Below are 19,050 nucleotides of genomic sequence, written 5' to 3' on the forward strand. Positions count from 1 at the left end.
TTCTGTAACCGCTTGTCCTGTGATATACAAAAGTTACCGAATGGTATTTAGCAAGAAGAATGAGAACATGATTTGTTATTTAGATCCTCATGTTGGAGGCGTGTCTCTGAACTCTATGCTATCTTACTTACATAACTAACTTCACCCACTGCCCCTCACTTTCTCTTTTCTTCCACTGCATCCCCATCTTTCTCTCACCTCTCTCACCCCCATCGCTCTTTGTCGGCAGCGACAGAGAAGTTGTGCGACTTGCTTAAAAAAAGTGAGGGAGCTGAAATGGAATGGGGAAAAAAAGGAAACAGAAACAAAAACGGGAGAGGAGTGGTGGTGGTTCAACCAGGGGTCTCCACTGTCAATTAGACACTACGCAGACGGAGAGAGGGCGAGCGAGAGACATAGATGGACAAAGATGGAGTGGGAGAAAGAGAGAGAATGAGAGGAGGTAAATGAGAGGGACGAAAGAAAACTCAAGAATGATTGGGGAAATATTACAGGAGTGGAGGAGAAAGGGAAAGGAGGGGAGGGAAGGAGGTCAAGCGGAGGGTAACTAGATGTTACGGAGGAGGAAGAACGAGTGAGTGAGAAACAGGGAGACGATAAACGAGTGCAGGCTGAAGTCAGAGGGGCCTGCTGGGAGCTGCTCTGTACGCTGATAAAGCAAATAAAGACAGAAGACTCCAAAACAAACAGGGCTGGAAAAACAGCAGCTCTTAGCTGCACTCCAAGCTCAATTTAGATTCACGCACTTTTTAAAAAGGTCAATTCAACCTCGGCCACTTTTTTAAAGTCAATTTGGGTCTGGACACTTTTTTTTTTGTTTAGAGGTTAATTCTGGGCCACAAGTTCACTTTGGGTACGTTCACTTTTTAGACTCTGAATTAACTTAATTCCTCTGCAAGAACTGTGTTAGATTAAAATGCTTTTTAAGCGTTTAAACGTTGTTATGTGGACACAGCTTTTACTAAGTCACTTTGTCAAATGCACTTAAAATCTGTTTTACTCATTCTCCTTTCACTAGAAAATGACTTATTTAAAAGGAAAAAAGTTTCTCTGTATGCTCTTTTAATATCTTTTTTAAGACTTGGATGTTTAACATGAGTAGTTGAACTTTTAATTTGTATATGGTGGAGAAGAATTTGTAACTTTTAAAGTGGACTTTAAAAGTCCAAAAGTGGGGGAAAAAAAACAAAACAAAACAAAAGCAGAGAGTTTGCTTTGGGAGAGAAAGCAACAATAAGGGTATTTATCTTATCAAGTCATTTTAGTTTTTAATAAAAAAGAAGGACTCCAGGAGTGCTGAGTTAATCACTGACTGGTTTTATCTTTCTGTTAATCTTAGATATATTAGAGAAGAATGAACTTGTAACGTCAGACATCAGACACTGTAAAACCAAACCATTGGCATATTGGTGAAATGGTTATTTGGTGTTGTCTGTGAAGGTTCTCAGAAGTCCAGGTCATGGTACATCCAAAAAACAAGCTGGAACAAGGGCAAGTGGACTTGTTGGGTGTCTTGCTTTGTTGATTTGGTGTCATTTTGTCATTTTCGGCAGCTGGCATTACTTGGAGTGGGAATCAAAACGGTTCCAACTTAGAAACAACAATATCAAGGTTGACAGGTGGTGTTTCTTCCCAGAACGACCAGCCATGTGCACTAGGGCCCAAGATCATGACTGATTGGTTACCAAGGGTCTCCAAATGACACATTTTTGGCACGTCTGGTACCACCTTAGAAAATAAATTTGTAAAATACTTTCTGTAGTGTTATTGTCAAATTTAAAATGGGACCAGGTAAGACTTCAAGCTGTAGTCCCATTGTGTTTCCCAGTCCACACCACCAAGCTACAGTGATTTTAAAGGCAGATATTATTGGAAAAAAAAAATTAGTCAGACATAAAATCCTCCTTGTACACTATTCCAGTGTATTCAACTCCTATTACCTCATCCATATTTTTGTCACATGCGTATAGACTGTGTTCTGACAGAGACAAAAACAGGCGGGTGGTGCTGAAAAGCATGTGGTCGATAACGGAGTAGGATAAAGAACTGGGTCGATAAGCAGAAATGAAAATGGCATTGATACTGATAAAATCTCATCACTTCCCATGCGCATCCATTACACTAGCTTGTTGTAACCTAGCTGAGAACATGACCTGGTATTCACATGCTTTTCTCTGAACTTTAAGCTACTTCTACATAAGTAACCTCAGCAGCTACCACTCCCTTTATCATCCTCATTGCTCTTCGTCAGCAGTTGCCATTAATTCTGCTTGATACGAAAAACTCAGACATGCCGGCGACTCCAAGGAAACGCCACTACCTCGCAACAGCGGACTGGACAGCGTTTGGCCAAAAACAAAGGAATTATCTCAATTTTGCGACCCTTCCAATCGCTCAAACACCAAAGCTTAAATAAGTTTTGATATACTGCCCAGACAGTGAGCCAGCCAGACAACGAGGTTCCCAGACGTTGGGGATTGCAAGACAAATCTTAGCATGTCTTGCCTCTTAAAACTATGCGAACAATTGCAGAATGTCATATCTGGGTTAAACTGCTATGACGAAAAGAGACAAAGCTTCACACATGTGCACAATCAAACTACTATTTAACTGCTGTGAAAAATCTAATTTGCAGCTCAAGGGCAAAAGGCTTCACAACGCAACGCTGCAGCTCTCTCTACCTCCTTAACAGCCCCCGCCCCTCCAAAACAGGAAGCAGTTGAAAGGTGAGAGCACTTTAAGGGTTTTGGCCTTTTTTTTTTTTTTTTGGTTTGACCATGGAGTGACCGCGGAGTCAGGAAGGGGTGTAGATGCAGGTTGTATCGGGGAGACTGACGGAGAGGTCAAGACTGATAACACAGAACAATGACCTGACCCGGTCACTGTATGTGTGTGTTTAGAAAATAAATTAAAGATAAAATAAGTGTGACTGATGGTCATTATTTTGTGAGGCGGTGGGTATGTGCGTGTATCTGTGATTCGGAGCTTTTTATTAATGTGCTTGAGCTCAGCTTAGCGACTCCAATACCCCCCCCTCCCCGATACTTGACCGCTACTTGACCATTTGTTGGTAGTAGTCCCGGTCCATTTAGGTCAGTGAAAAGCTGTTGCTCTGACCACCGGCTGACCTGTTGTCACGCCGATAAGGCCGGCCACAGACAGGACAGGAAGTTGAGACAGGGGCCGAGAAACACACACAAGTGACCTCTCCCACACAAATAATAGCTTCAACTCATAAATCCGCAGATATGGACACACACACACACACACACACACACACACACACACACTCTTTGAGCAGCGGCTGTTATCTTGAGCGCCGGGGGATCACTGACCGCTTTATTACTCTGAGAACCTGCTGCAGACGTGTGAGCTTCGACATAAGAGGAAGAAACATGCAGGGGAGACAGGTGTATAGGTAGCAGGAGTTCAGGGAGACAGGACGATGAGATAAGAGAATTTTCGGGGCTCGTTCCAGGAGGGCTGATCACTGCCTGGAACCGATACTTAATCCACTGACCTCATACTGCATACTACTAGTAGAAGAGGAGGAGTGAGGAAGGACAGAGGAAAGAGGCAATATCAGTGATGACTTTTGTCATGAGAGAAACGTAAGTTGGGACAATACACAACATTTTTAGTTTTACAAAATAATTAATTATTGATAAAAATGTATTATGGATTATATTATTATATTATATTATGGATTACATTATTAGATTAAGGATTATATTATTAGATTATGGATTATATTATTAGATTGTAACACATTTAGATGTACATTTTACAATACAGCCTCTCTCGTTACAATAAGAGGTTTCCAAATTCTTTTTCACCTATAAACAATAGAAATCTTGTTTTTTTTCTTCTTTTTTTTTTTAATTCAGTAAACAAAATTTTAAGAAACTTTTAACCAATCTAGTTTTTTGGAGATAAATTGGTGAAAATAAGGTGACAGTTTCAAGTTACCATTTTGTCCTTAGAGGGCCTGTAAATTCTTACTTTGATGCATTTCTTATTTAGTTATCAGTTACAAGGACAGAATATTTTAAAGGCTCTTCTTACTACTGAACACGCATCACTTACGGTGCTTTCGTTTGTTTCAGGCGATCGTTTATAATAGCAGTCGCACCCCTGTTAAGTGGGGTGCGACTGCTTTAATGTGACTCAGAACACATTACTCAGAACACAGTAGCTAACACTACTAAAGAAATGCGGACACATGTGACCCAGACCACCTCCAAATGTGGTCAGAGATCAGATCTCTCGAATGCAATCTCAATGCATCCTGGGGCTGTTCACACCTGTCTTTAACGTGATCGGATCACCCAGGTCGGACCTTTAATGCAAGGTCCGAACAGGCCCAGAGACTTTATTAGATCAACTGTGGAAATCACACAGAATTATCAGATGGGACGCAGCAACAGTCCCAGAACAGATCTGAAACTAATCGGTTGCGTTTCTTAACCACCGGCACGCTCGAATGACCCTCATTTCTTCGCTTAACAAAAGATTTTAGAGCAGTTTTGGGTTCAAGCGTACCAACGTCAGCTACACCCAGTTGTGTCGCTTCGTTTTGTGCAAACCGTTTTTGTCATTCCCGTTTTTGTTTGTGTGTTTCTCTCTTTCCCGCTCTCCCAATAGATCCGCAGGCGAGCATTTAGATGTCCGTCTGCTGCTCATCCTCCCTTCGCCCTCTTTCTTCTTCGCTCATCCCGCTCTTTCACCCCTCTCCACTCCTCTATTCATCCCCCCTTCTGTGACCGGTCAAACGGATGAAGAGAAGTGTCAGCCTCCCGAGGAGAGAGGGGGGGAGCGAGCGAGAGACCACCCTGTACGTCCGTTTGACTTGCCGTATCACTTTCACCTGACTGCACTCTTTCACTTGCTATCCCTCGGTTTTTGGTGAACATTTTCACACATTCACGTCCCGTTTTGTCTCTCAGCGAGTTCAGAACGTGGCCAGAATGCTCTCTCTCTTTTTCATTTCCATCTCCTCCCGTCATCTTCCTTTGGACTCATTCATCAACTGCTTCTCGAGTGTTCCGCACAAACTTTCTCCCTCACTTTTCGTCTCTCTGTTCAGATGTTTACACTTTCGCCATCTCTGACTCCATTTATCGCCTCTCTCCTCTTTCCCCATCTATCTGAGTCTGGTGAGGAGTTCAAGGGTCAAAGGTGAGCGTGCTGCTAATGTGGTGGAGCGTACAGTTCAGTCCTGGTCTTGTCAGCAGTCCCTTCCCTGAACCTGACCTGTCACACGCAGACACTCTTACAAACACACCCACACTCTGCAGCTGTCCCAGCGTGACCACAGTCCTTAGGAATGCGACGGTAGCAGATTCTTCTGTCTCCTCTCATTTCTCTGACCTCGTCTATCTCTTCCTGTCCTTATTCTCACCTCTGTCCTCCACATCTCGTAATCCTTCACTTTCTCTCCCCTTTGCCTCGCACTAGCCTGCCTTCCAACATTTCTTTCTTATCTAAAAAAAAAAAGTCACAAAAATAAGTACTTAAAATTTTGACCTGCTAAAATTTTGTCACAATTAAAAACAAAATGAATTACTTAAAAACAGACTGTGATTGCTTAGCTATACCACAGACTGTATGTAAATATGCCCCTACTTCCTCCCATTGGTCAAACAGAACTGACACAGTTTCCAGAGGACACGGGTGGTGCCATCTTGCGAGTTTGTCTTCGCGGTCCGAGATTAGAGCCACGCGAAGCTGCGCTATCGATGACCCGCCCACACTTCTGCCAGACTCACTCTCGATTTATGTTTGATAAATACTGCGCTCCGCTCTACCTCCACCAGCTACAAAGAAATGTTATACACCTCATTTATTTTTTCGAACTCTCGCGTTCCTACGGACGGCTTCACAGAGAGGTTGGCATGGCAACTTGTAGTCATTATGATGTCACAACCTGTTTTTGTAGCATTGAATAACTAACTAAAACAAAAATGGAGACTTGAGTGTGCATCAGCATTATATTAACTACCTAAAATGACAGAAACCATCCTTGAAATTTTATTTTTTTGATATGTAGCCTACTTGTGTTCATGTTTAGTTTTGCCCAATCAACTAACATGGAGGGGGTGGAGCTTTTGACCTATACTGCAGCCAGACACCAGGGGGAGCTCTACTTGCTTAAGCTTCACTTTTGAGGAGCTTTTCCATCGTCCATCTTTATTTACGGTCTGAGTAATACATTTTAAATATGGATCAAATATGGAAATATGGAAAGGACTTTCTCTCAGCTACTTAAAAACCCTATGAATCCAGGATAGGCCAATGTTCATGTACCAATGCAGTTTATGATGACTTCAGATTCAGGGAATCTTCGCCTAGTCTGGACTGATTAAAAATCATTCTGATCAGATATTTCAATGTACAGGGATGCTAAGTAAAATGATCTGGTTAAGCCCACCAGGGAGTGTAAAATCTAGTATTTTTTCTTAACTTTTTCTCAGTTTTGTTCAACTTCAACACTGGATTCATTCAAGATGATAAAGATTTCCAGCTCTCCTCTGTTGTCAAATTTTTTAAACCCAATAAACTTTCAAGTCTGATGGCACTCTCAGACCTGGTGTTGACCTCATGTGGGCCAAACATACTCAGAACGAATGGATTCATTCCAAGCAGAAAGAAACCTTCATATCAAGTGTTTACATGGTTATAGTGAGCTAATAATTTCCTCTTAGACAGGTTATCAAAGGTTTTACTAAAAATGTAACCATCCATCGTATTGTTTTGGTATTTTTTTTAAAGCTCATGTTTGGTCCCCCGCCAGCTTCTGAGAAAAATACCACTAAATACCAATTTCTTCACCAGTTAGTTTCTAGTTTTGCTGTTTCCTAATAGAAGGACAGGACACATGCATTTACCCCTCTTACAGCAAACATGCTCAGAAAGCATGGATGTATTCCAAGCACAAAGAAACCAGCAGATCAAGTGTTTACATGGTTATTAGGAGTTCAGATCATACTATTGCATAGATTATCAAAGGCTTACACCAACCCTCCCAGTCTGATTGAAAAACCCATTGATCTGACCGGTCTGATCTGATTGAGGTAATTATATGAGGCATTTTTATCCTCATTATTAGTCCGTTCAGTTAAATCCTTGCCATGCCAATACTTTTACTATTCATTAAACATTAACGACTAAACAAACTCTGCTCAAAATAAAAATGTGCACTCATGAAGGACCTTGTCCCTGCTAATAAGACGCAAGCTCACAAAATAGGTTCTCAGCAACTTTAAGGCCAGTTCACGTTAATTCAATTATAAGAAAAAAAAATATTAGGCAAGTTGAGGAAGGTTGATGAGGTAAACATCCCTTCTACCCCAAATCGAGTCCACGTCAGTACTTTCGCCATCATCCCATTCTTCCCATCTCTCACATCCCTCCACATATTCAGGTCAACAGACAAAGTCCAGGAAATAAATCATGTCGACATTGACGGGGCTCAGCAGCAGCTTAAAGGAAAATCCATTAACCCTCATTTCAGGACTGAAACAAAACTTTGGCTAGTATATAAGACTGATGAGAAACTTGGCATCATCATTCCTACCTTGCTAAATAAAGAGATGTGGGCATGAATAAACTTACTGAGACAATATGATTTTGAGGGATTATTTCCTGGAGGGCCGTATCATTTTTTTTTTTTTCATGGAAGTCAGGCAACAGAAAGGAAGTATGGAGCGTTAAGTAGCATGTGCACTCCAGTGAGGAACAATGATACGACAAACAAACTGCGGTGGAATCAAGAGAAGGCTTCCTGCTACAATGATGGACGACCCTGTTCTGTACAAGTTGTACTAAAAGAATAAAAAAGAGCAAACAGCTTTTCCTGAAGGAGGAAACAAGCCCTCATATTTGCAACTTTATGAAAATTTGTGAAAGCCGTATGAGGATTATATTGTTTTAATCATATTGTTATGACTTACTAATTGTGAAAACTGGGTTTATTTGGCTTATTTTTCCACGGTACCAATTCCAAATTCTGATCTGAGAAGAACAGTGCATACAGCTACACTATATAACAGCATAGTTGACGATAGGAGGCCCAGTTTGATAAAATACTGTTACAACGAATTCACCTATTATATACACTACTGCTGACTTGTTTAGTTTCAATCCCATGCTTAAGACCCTGGTAGCCTGGAAGCCAGCCTCAGGTTCCCCTGCCCAAAAATTTTAGTCATTATGAGGTGCACAACAATTACATTGCATTTATTGAGATGCATGCATCACATAATGTGCTGCTGAAGACAAGCAATTTGTGGGTGCCCCATACATGCCCCATAATGAAATCCAAATATTGTGTTAGACGTATCCTGATCAGAATCTAGTCTGGCTATGCCATGCTAATCCTTAGCATCTGGATTAGGGAGTCTTGATGGCGACTCAACAGCAACTCCCAGCCAACCAACACTCAGACAAAACTCACTGGAATAGTCCACATACTGACACAACAGTCTCATTGTTTTGAGATTGGGATGCTGCCTTATCCTGTCTGTTGAGGTGCTCGCAAGAAGCGGATGTACTACAGTAGTGGGCCGTTTTTCTACGCTACAGACTGCATATCATTCAGATTGTTTGGAATTGGGAGGAAAAATATCCCAAATTACTAATTTTAGAATTCAAAAGACTAGATGGGAGAAATGAGTGTGCAGCTCTCCAGTGCATCATCTGATACTCAAACTTGCCAGAGTTTCCAAAAAAGACTGTACGGAGAAAATATGTTGATACGTTTAGCTTGTGTTTTCCATACATTCCTCTCTTTTTCATCCTTTTTCCTCCTCTCGCTCCCTCCCACTGCCTCGTTAGTCTGGGTTATGAGGAGGTGAGATGGAGGTTTCCTCTCCCACTGGGCCTCATCTCATCCCTTAGCCTGTCTGTTACCTCCACACACACGCACGCACACACACAGAAGTGAGAGTCTGCCATCATGTCACTGGATAATCGCTACTGGCTATGCTAGTCAATCTACATACACACACACACACACACGCACACACATCGGAGTTGGGATAAGGGGAGCAGTTGTCATGCTGGGACATGTTGCTTTTGGAGAGCGTGAGGGAAGCCTCGTGAGGTAATGGTCGGGATGAGCACAAACGTCAGACAGAGGGCAGACAGCACTGAACGCAGAGGCTTGTGTGTCTGTGTGTGCTGAAAAGGAAACTGGCTGGTGTGTCGAGCACTGAAATTCACTGAGTGGAGTGGATGGAGAGATAGAGGTGGGAGTGACAGAATGAACAGATGAGGAAAAAAAGGTAAAACGTAGAAAGCGGCAGGAAAGAGACAAGGAGAATGGAAGTTAGAAGAGTAAGAAAATGTTGAAGAGTGAAGAGAAGGAAGAAGAATATCAAGGGGAGGGGAAAGATGGGACGAGGACAAAGAGGATAGTGAATTATTTAAGAGAAGAAGGGAGAAAAAGGGAAAAGAGAATAGGAGGTAAACGGATGGGGGAAATGAAGAAAAGGAAAGAGAGGAGTGATAAGGATGACAGCAGAAAGAAATGTGAGGAAGGGAAGAGAGGAGTGAATGAACTTAAGGAGTCAAAAATGAGAAAAAAATAAGACGAGAAGAGAGTGAAGAGGAGAGGAGGAAACTTAATGAAGAAGGGAACAGCTGAGAGAAGACTAGAGGAGAAGCAGCTGAGAGGACAACAGTGAGGAAGAAACTGTGGAAAGAAAAAGGAGAGGTTTATAAGCATCACGCAAAAATGTAAGAAAAAGAGAAGTGAAAGTGACAGAAAAGAATTCAAATGGCTCTTTAAAGACTGAGACAATCAACAGACGTCGAGTAAGAAAATGGAAAAGAGATGGATGAATGGGTGGAATCTGACTGTCTGTGGTCAACCAAAGGAATGAACCCTGGATCAATCAGTGACGGAGGATATACACTCGCGTTCTTTGAAAGGATTTTCCACTGACATAATGCATTCCCTAACCCCTGAACAGTCTCAACTAAGTGTCTAACCCTCGCCTAACTGTAACCTTTTATCTCAAAACCAAGTCTTAACAGGTTTTAACCCTCAAAAATGCCAAAAATGTTGAAACTCTGCAAGAGTTTGGCCCCTACAACTTAATAAAAATAAGAAAGCTCGATTTGGCCCAAGGTGGAAGAATGCATGCCTGGTGTTTGAAAGAGTGGAGAAGGGGATGAGTGAAACTCTACTGTTGCAAGCGTTTTTTTGGGGGGGTGCCACACCACAACACACACACACACACACGTATAAACACATTCATGCACACACACGCACACAAAGTGGAGGGCCAGCCAAAGGTTTGAAATAACCACAGACTTCTGAATGTTCTAAATATAGGCAGATTGATAGGATCTGTGGAAAAGGGCAGGCTGGGGGATTGTGCACACTCCCACATGCATACACTAACACAATCATCCTACGCTCACCAAATTATTTAGCAATTTAGCAACAGCAGAAAGCTGCTGACAGCTCCGATAAGCTTGTTACAGCAAATCAGCGCTTTTCTAGACAGTTTGAAACTGTTTGAACATAAAAGCGAAAAATCTGGCTCACGTGACGCTGCTTTGGGACATGTACCTGGATATTAATACATCCATTCAGATTTAAAATGTTTACCTTTATGAACCTGGTTTATAACGGCTCTCACAGTTCTGCTTACTAAACATTAAAATGAGCTGTTGTTGAGTTTTATATTCAATTCAATTCAATTCAATTTTATTTATATAGTGTCAATAACAATACAAATCGGCTCAAGACGCTTCACAAAACCCAGCCTGAAACCCCCAGAGCAAGCCTGAAGGCGACGGTGGCAAGGAAAAACTCCCTTTTAACAGGAAGAAACCTTGAGCAGAACCCAGCTCATATGGAGGGACCCATCTGCCTAAGGCCAGCCGGGTACAGACAGATGAAAGTAACTCAAATTACTTAGTTTTGAACTGTTGGTCAGATTGAAGTTTGACATTTCGTTTAATTTCACATTACTAGAAGATGTACGTATGCCTGCAAATCAAGACAACTCAAATAGAGTAGATCAAACTGAAAAAAAAAAGTAGTATAGTGGATGAAAGAAGGACAACACTACGCAATATGTTGGTCTGTGACCAAATGGAAAGCACTCAAGACAGTGCTTACGGAAAATTTGTTATGTTTATCTCTGAAGATTCTCAATTATCCATGTCATCGCTATGTCTGAAAAAAAACAGTACTTTGGTCATTCTGAACCACTCATTCAGGTAGTTTTATTAGTTCTGAACCACTCACTCACTCAAGCAGCTTCTTCAGTTCAGGGCCACTTATCCAAGCAGCGTGCACAGTTCTGGACAACTGATCCAAACAGCTTCGTCCGTTCTGGACCGGTCATCCAAGTGGCTTCATATTTCTGGACCACTCGTTTAAGTGGCTTCTTCAATTTTGGACCATTCACACAAACAACCACTTCAGGTTTCTGGTCACTCATCCTAGTGGATCCTTCAGTTCTTGACCTCTCCAGTGTTGACGATGAATCTTAGTTTCCTGATTCTCTGATCAGTTATTTCCAGACATAAATCCTAATCTAGCTAAGATCTGATGATACTATATTTGTATGGGTACTTAGTGTTCCACAGCACTTATTTTCATGAAGCGGCAACTTTCAGGAACCACGAAATAATCACCACATACGCACGAAAAAGTACCCAGTCTGCATCGAACCACGTGTTCATCTCCCTCTGCGTGCGCTGTGTGTGTCCATCTAAGCATCTCGGTGTGTGAATGTGTGTACCCTGGGGGAACTCCCGTCTCGGCCCTGTCCCAGGACCCCGGAACCTTCCAGAACACCGGGACCCGACCACACAACAAACGGCCCCGTCAGCGTGATTTATCTACCATTCACCAACAGGTCATACCGAGACACGCACACACACTCTGAGAGCTTCCGCGCTCGCACATGGGCACGTACGAAGGCGCGACACGCGGACATGAAAAATTTACCCGAAAGAATGTAGATGTCACACACACGCACAAAAAAAGATGCACCCAGGCAGATGTGTACACACAGAAATTACTTATGGGGGCGGAAGGAATGCACTTCTTTTGATATTATAAGAATGGCTGCAAAAAAACAATGGATGAGCGGCGAGATATAAAAGAGCGAAAGGGCTGAATAACACCAAAAGGAGTCAACTGGTTCTGATTGGTGAGACAAAAGAGGAGGGGAGCGAGGGAGAGGCAAGAAAAGAGAGGATGGAGATGAAGGAAGAGGATGATGTAGCAGGCAGTGGGAGCGAAGAGCGAAGGGGGGCGGGGGGGTCGAAGTAAACATCGATGCCGGATGAATGCAATTTTTTTCTTTTCTCCTTCTCCTCCTCCGAGTGAGAGAACAAGAGGCACTGCATCATCCCGACAGGCGGAGAAAAAGAAGAGAGGGAGAGAGAAAGAGGGATTGTGACGGAGGGATAAAGGGCTATCCGTCTCTGTCTGTCACCTCATTCATCGTCCCCTGCTCCGTCCTGCCGGCCCATCCGTCATCCGCTGTCACACACACACACGCGCGCGCACACACACACAGAAATACAGACACACACTTTTCCCCAACTTTCACACACTCAACAACAACAAACACACATCAAAGACGAGGAGGCAGACACGCAAACTTTGACTTGCTCTCCGCCCTGATTCACACATTCATGGCGATGACACACAAACGGACACACACACACACACACACACAAACGGACGCACGCACTCTCTGCGCCCAGTTTCACACACGCACGCTTTCCACCCACTGTCACAGCGACGATGACAAACACACAGAGGCCAGAAAGCCACACAAACTTCTACTCGGACCCTCCGCCCCGTTTCACACATTCAGCGACGATGACAGACACACAAACTCCGCTCAGTTTCACACATTCAGCAGCGACGGCAGACTCACAAACGCAACCAGAGTCTCCCCGAAAAGAATGCGCTCGGAAACAACGGTGGCGAATAGAAGTTTTGCTCACACGCGCTCCCGTGCACGTACGCACTTGCTTGCCAAGCGCTTTTTCGCAAAGTCGAAATGCAACATCGACACACAAAAACACACACACACACACACACACACAACCCCGAAAGACACACGCTCCGCCCAACATCCTGGATTCTCATCAGAGTCTGTCTCCGTTCTGACTGGTTCTGCTCTGGTTTTCCCAGGACCCGAAAACAAGACGCGCGCGGCACACATCCGAGCGACTTCCTGCACTTCCAAACATTCAATATCTGGCCAGAGGACCCACGTTGTCCTCTGTGAAACTGGTTAAGTAGTCCTGACTTCCTGGTGCACAGGCTAAAAATTGAGGTTCTTAATCCATCAAAGCCAACAACAAAACATGTCCTTAATGAAGTATTTTGATGACATGCCGGACAACCTTTTTATGAGCAGGTCCTAGGGGTTGAAAGGCTTCTGAATTTTTAAAGTCAACTAATCAAGTAGCACAACCCCAAGCAAGTCATGTATGATTTCTGGTCAGATTTAACCTCTACTGAGCATATCGTTTCAATCACAAGTCTCCTTACTGCAGAGAAAAGAGGATACTGGACTTGGGATAGCAGCAAAAAGTTTAACAACAAATGTAATTCGACAAAGGCTAGGCTGTCCCCAGGGAATCTTGTAAAGTGGTCTTGAACTCGTTGCAGAGGAATTCAAAGGTGTACCAGCTTAAAAATTCTGATTATTAGGCCACGAAAGCCACGGACAAAGCTTGTTACTGTTCAAGTAAATTGATGACATGCAGTAGAGTACAGTATAACCTTCTAAACAGCAAGTTCAGTTTGATTTCTTATCCATTAACCTTAGAGAATATGGGCTTCTGGAGGTGGCGATACTGGACCGTTGAGGCTGTTGGTTACAGAAATCCAAGAATCGAATTTGTCCAAGGTAATATGGATTTTCAAGAGGCTGCCAAAGGTGTATATATTACTATTTACTACTAACTTATGTACTACTAACTTATTTTGAGAATGACAAGGCTCTGTCATGTACTTAACCCGACTTTTACTGATGAAGATTTGTTCAAATCCAACCTCAAACTAAATGACCTGGAAATAAATAATGGCATGCTAAGACTGGAGAGTCTTTCCAGCTGCCCAACACACACTACTACGTACTATTATTAACCTCAACTAGGCTTTCATCTTGCGAAATAAAGGTGTTCTCCTGTAATCTGTCTGATTTATTAGACATAGATATAACTGGTTTTGTCAGTCTGAAATTCTGCATCAGGCTTTTGCAGACAAGATGCTCCATCACCTCTTTTTTGAACACTCTTTCTTGAAGTCCTACTCAACAGGACTAACATTACCTGAGGACCTCTACTAATAATAATCACAGACGCAGGCAATATCATGCAACGTCCTTAGGTAAAACCAAGTCTGCAAATTCCGCAAATTCAGAATAGTGCGGAAGTTTTTCTGTACAAGTTTCCTGCTTTAACTCTAACTCAAATTCCCCAATTTCAGCTTGTTAAGTCAACCAATAAGAAAAAACAACCAATCAGACAGCAGCGGAGCAAAGTTTCACGGATGAGACAAAGTGTGTAAGAGACAAAACTAAGTGAAAACTGAAAGGAAAAAAAATAAACAAAGAGAGGGGTGGAAGAGGGGAAACAGGGATGAGTTGGGGGTATGGAACAAAACAAAAATCAGAAAACCAAATGAAGGAGGAGGAAGACGAGGAGAGGAATGGACTGTAGAAGGAGCACTGGGGGTGTGTGAGGGAGGATGGGAGGATGGATGAAAAGGACAAGGAGGAGGAGGGGGGGGAGATAGTGGGGAGGAGAGGAAAAAAAAAAAACAGAGAAAGAGAAAACGAAGGAGAGAGGACCACGAGGGAGACAAAGACCTACTTGTCTCAAGTCACTGAAGGCCAGAAGCAACGTGTCACCCTGGAAGCCTGCGACCGGGCCGGCTCTGGCAAAACCTGTGGGAAAATACAAACCCGCCCCCCCCAGTCCACCCCCGGAGAGAGGGAAGAGAGGAGGAGGAGGAGGGGAAAAAAAGAGGGTGAAAACGGAATAATAAAAGACCTGGTCGGATTCGCTATGCATCGGGATAGATTGGCAGACAAATGACAGCTTGGGGAGAAGGAGGAGGATGAAGAGGAGAAGGAAGGGGAGGGCAGGGTGTTGGAGTCATGTCGCTAGGTCTTGTTGAATAAGAGAAAGAAAGTGTGTGTGCGTGCTTGTGAGAACGAGGAAGAGTTTGTGGATGTGAAAGAGTGGAGGCTGTGCCGAGAGTGTGTGTGTGTGTGTGTGTGTGTGTGTGTGTGTGTGTGTGTGATGGACACTTGCGAGCGTTGGTCCTGCTCAATGTGATAATGTGAGAGTTGGTAAGCCTGCGGTTGTGTGTTTATTGTCGTCCTCGCAGGGCTTCGCTTGAGAACAGTCGCGGACTGTTGGATTTTGAACCCGGGGTGACGCCTATGTGCATGTTGTGCTGTGTGTGTCGGGGTCGTACGGAGTGTGAGCTGGGGTCTTGGCGTCAGTTGGCCCCCGCAAACAAGCCAACTGGTATTCTGAGCGAGGGAACGAGAGAAAAGAGGAGTGCCGCGGAGAGGGAGAGAGAGAGAGAGAGAGCAAGCCTGTGGCTAATCTCTTTCACCTCAGGATATACACACTTAGAAACACGAGGACATACACACTACAGCGCTGATTACACGCCTGCCATCTTCAGTGACCCCGCGACACATAAACACAGGTCCTGCTCATGAACTCTGAAGCTATCGGCTAACCTCACTTTTTACATGATTCTCCGGCCCTGAACGCCACATTTACCTTTTGCTTTGAGTCTCTTTTCATCAGTCCATCCCCCTCTCCATTCTCTTTCTTTCTCTGTCTTCGTTTTAACAAGTCTGCCAAACTTAATTCTGTTGAACACTTCTTATTGTTCTGTTACAGGTGTGGCTCAAAAATGCAACAAAGACTGTGTGCGATGGGAGCGCACGTAGGAGACGCTACCTTACCAGTGAGTATCTGGGTTTTTATGGTAACAGAGTGATGCTTACCTGCCCCTCAACTTGGACCTTTAATCCCCACTTTCAGTTTAGCAACCTAACCTGACAGTCAGCCTGAACATTTCCCCTACACAATTGTTGAGGTGGAAAGTTGGTCTGGAGTCTCTCCATTGGGAACTGATTATGCTCCTGCAAAGACCTGCAAAGCCAATCAAATCGTTCTATATGGGCGTTCTATATGTGGTGATTGACAGAAGAGTAACAGCGACTGCCCTTATTGGTTGGGGGACTATTCAGTTGCGTGCAGAGGTCTTTTTACCTTCGTATCAGTTGAAACATGCCCCATAATGGAATCCAAACGGCATGTTACCAGACTCATATTCTAATAAGACTTTAAACTGGCTACGTCAGGCCCTTAACAACCAGAATGTGAGATGAAAAAGGGAGTAATGCACTTTGCCTGATTCTGTACTCATGTGCCAAAATGTCTGTCCCAACCAGAGTTCAGTGATGGCTGGTCACCTGCCAACTGTCTCACGTTGAGGCTAATGAGCCAGGAACTTTGGCAAGTTATGACTCAACACAAGACAGACAGTCTTATAGTATATCCTGTTAGACAATAATACATTATTTATTTAGGGAATAGTTGACATGTTAACAGATATCAAAGAACTACCAGTAACTATTAGCCGGGACGTACTATTAGCAGGGAGGCTAGGAATCTAGAAAGAGCTGCAAACCGTAATACAGAACGTGCTTTTTGGAAATATTGTGTCTGAACTGGATTAGATAAAGATGTAAAACAAGAAGTGCCATCCCTGTGAGCACACGACTAAGCATTTTGCTTACGTTTTCCTTCCAGTTTTCTTCCTGCCCTCTTCCATTCCTGTCGTCAGCGTATTCTTGCACCTCATTTTCTTTGTCCAGTTTCTACATTTTATTCTTATTTGACGCTCTCGCTTCCCTCATTATTCTCTTGACCATTACTCTTCTCCCTACACTTTAATTTCAAACCATCTACAAGTGAACAAAATAAAGGTTTCACGCTGTTCTCTGCACTTTTGCTCTTTATGCTCAACTTTTTCTTCTCCTGTTCTCTCCATCTTTTGCCCTTTTGCTTTCATCAGATTACTTCTTTTTCATATTAGTCCCCCCCCCACCCCCCACCCCATCTCTCTCTTGACCGTTTCTCACTCCCCGGTGATCATATTTATTCATCTGTAGCTCCCTTTCTTTTTATCTGTCACAAACCTGAAATACCTCGCCTTACTTAATCTCTAATCCCTCCTTCTTGCTCTCCCTCACTTCCTCCTCCTTTCAAACTCGCCATTAATTTTGATTTAATCCCTCCACTCATCCATGTATTTAGCTCTCTTTTCTGCCCTTTCTTCCCTTCTTGTGTACGCTTCTTCAGCTTTTCATTGGATTTAAATTCACATCTTTCATTTAATCCCCTTCTCTCTGCCCTCTCTGCCCCTTTCATCCTAATCTGTCTGGCCTTCTACTCCACCTTCTTAATTTAAGTCCACGTTCTTTCTTCAGAACTTTCAGATTAATTTGCTTTTTTTTTTTTTGCAGTTGTCCATGAAGCTATTGTTCTTGGGCTAGTCATCCTTTTTTTTTTAATGACAAATATCCTCACTTATTATTTTCTATTGCCCATGTTGTATGTGAACAGTATAGAAGTCTCTTATTTCTCTTCTCCACTTCTGCACACATTAGCAGCGACATCCTTCCACTTTATCCTCTTCATCTGACCATTCAGGCTGCATCCATTTCTGTGATCCCCTGTTCTTGCTCCTCTTTACTTTCACAACACCACCTCTTTTCACTCTTGCGCTTCCCTTCTCAGTCTTCCACTTTTGAATTCTTAACATCCCTTCATTTTTTTTTCTGTCCCTCTGCTGTTCCGTCCAATCCCACTTCCCAACCGGTGTCTCTCTTCCAAGGCCTCCGTCTGCCCTTAAGGAGTAACTCTGTAACCTCCTAACCCCTCCCCAGTGCTGTACGCATGTCACTGCTCATCATGTCACCGACGCACACACAGTGTGACCCGCGCTGTGCCTCCTAAGATCCTTGATCATGTAAAAAACCCAGCCAACGGGGCCTCACGCCCTTTCATTTCTTCCCCTCTTTTATCTGCAAAAATCCGCGTCCGTAAGTCTCGGAAATCAAGGAGATGGGGGATGGAGGGGGGGAGGGGGAAGATGGCCGAGGCCAGGATGGGGAGGAAGAGGGAGGGCGAAAAGTTGGAGAGAAGGGATAAGATAGAGGGATAAGAGAAAGAACAAATTTGAGAGGGAAGGAGGAGGAAAGGGAGCAAGAAAGGAGAAAGATGCTCTCCTCTTATCATCTAATTGGTTGTTCCAGAGCGCCCCCTGTGCCTTCAAATACAAACTGCATACACGGCAGTTTCATTATTGTCTGAAGATTTATCTGAAACTTGTTTTGCGGGAAAAATGTGCGTATGTGTAAATGTATGGAAAAGTGTGTGTATATGACAGAAATCTAAGTGGGACAAAAACAAGGAGAAAAGAAGGAAGTAGGAAACGAGGAAGGCAGCTGAAGGTAACGGTACAGTGCCGTGCAAATGTTTTAGGGCACTTTAGAAGTGTTATTAAAACTTTGATGGATCTTGTGTATCTCCTGCATTGGTATGTCAAGAACAATCATCGCTTGCAAACGTTAATTTTGCAAGCGGTGAGATGAGTGAAAGAGAAAAAGGTTTGTGAACTGAGCGTCAGAAGTGAAGCGGGCCTTTGCACGTTACTGTAAAAACAGACTCTGATACAGGAGAATTACAGAATTTGCGTCAAAATAAAAAAAGAGCAAGAATGTTGGCACTCACTCTCGCACTCCTTGACGTCCGCGTTGAGCTGGTGTAGGGCTCCCATTGAGATCTGCCGCACCTCTGGGTCGAGCAGGAGCTGCATCAGTGAGGTGGAAATATGTTTACACGCCGACATGCAGGCTGTCTGGGCAACTTTGCCCTGGAAATGAGAAAGGGAGAGAGAGAGAGAGAAGTGTAAAGACCACAGCTTCTTCGTTTTAGTGTTGAGAACAACTAAACCTTTCTTGA

General features: G+C 43.4%; 1 protein-coding gene across 2 annotated transcripts in view; it reads right to left on the minus strand.

The window, feature by feature from the left end:
• Positions 1-19,050, minus strand: part of exoc6b (exocyst complex component 6B) — a 111,319-nt gene that overhangs the window by 16,996 nt on the left and 75,273 nt on the right. The window contains exons 19-20 of one of the 2 annotated variants that reach the window (XM_084548407.1): positions 18,820-18,961; positions 14,866-14,939 (exon numbers count right to left, since the gene is read on the minus strand). In XM_084548407.1, the coding sequence (XP_084404533.1) occupies positions 14,866-14,939; positions 18,820-18,961 (216 nt within the window). Of the gene's footprint in view, positions 1-14,865; positions 14,940-18,819; positions 18,962-19,050 lie in introns of those variants that run through there. The other variant, XR_014699168.1, reaches the window with a different exon arrangement.

The sequence above is a fragment of the Chelon labrosus genome, assembly GCF_963514085.1.
Source record: "Chelon labrosus genome assembly, chromosome: 1".
NCBI classification, from domain to species: Eukaryota; Metazoa; Chordata; class Actinopteri; order Mugiliformes; family Mugilidae; genus Chelon; species Chelon labrosus.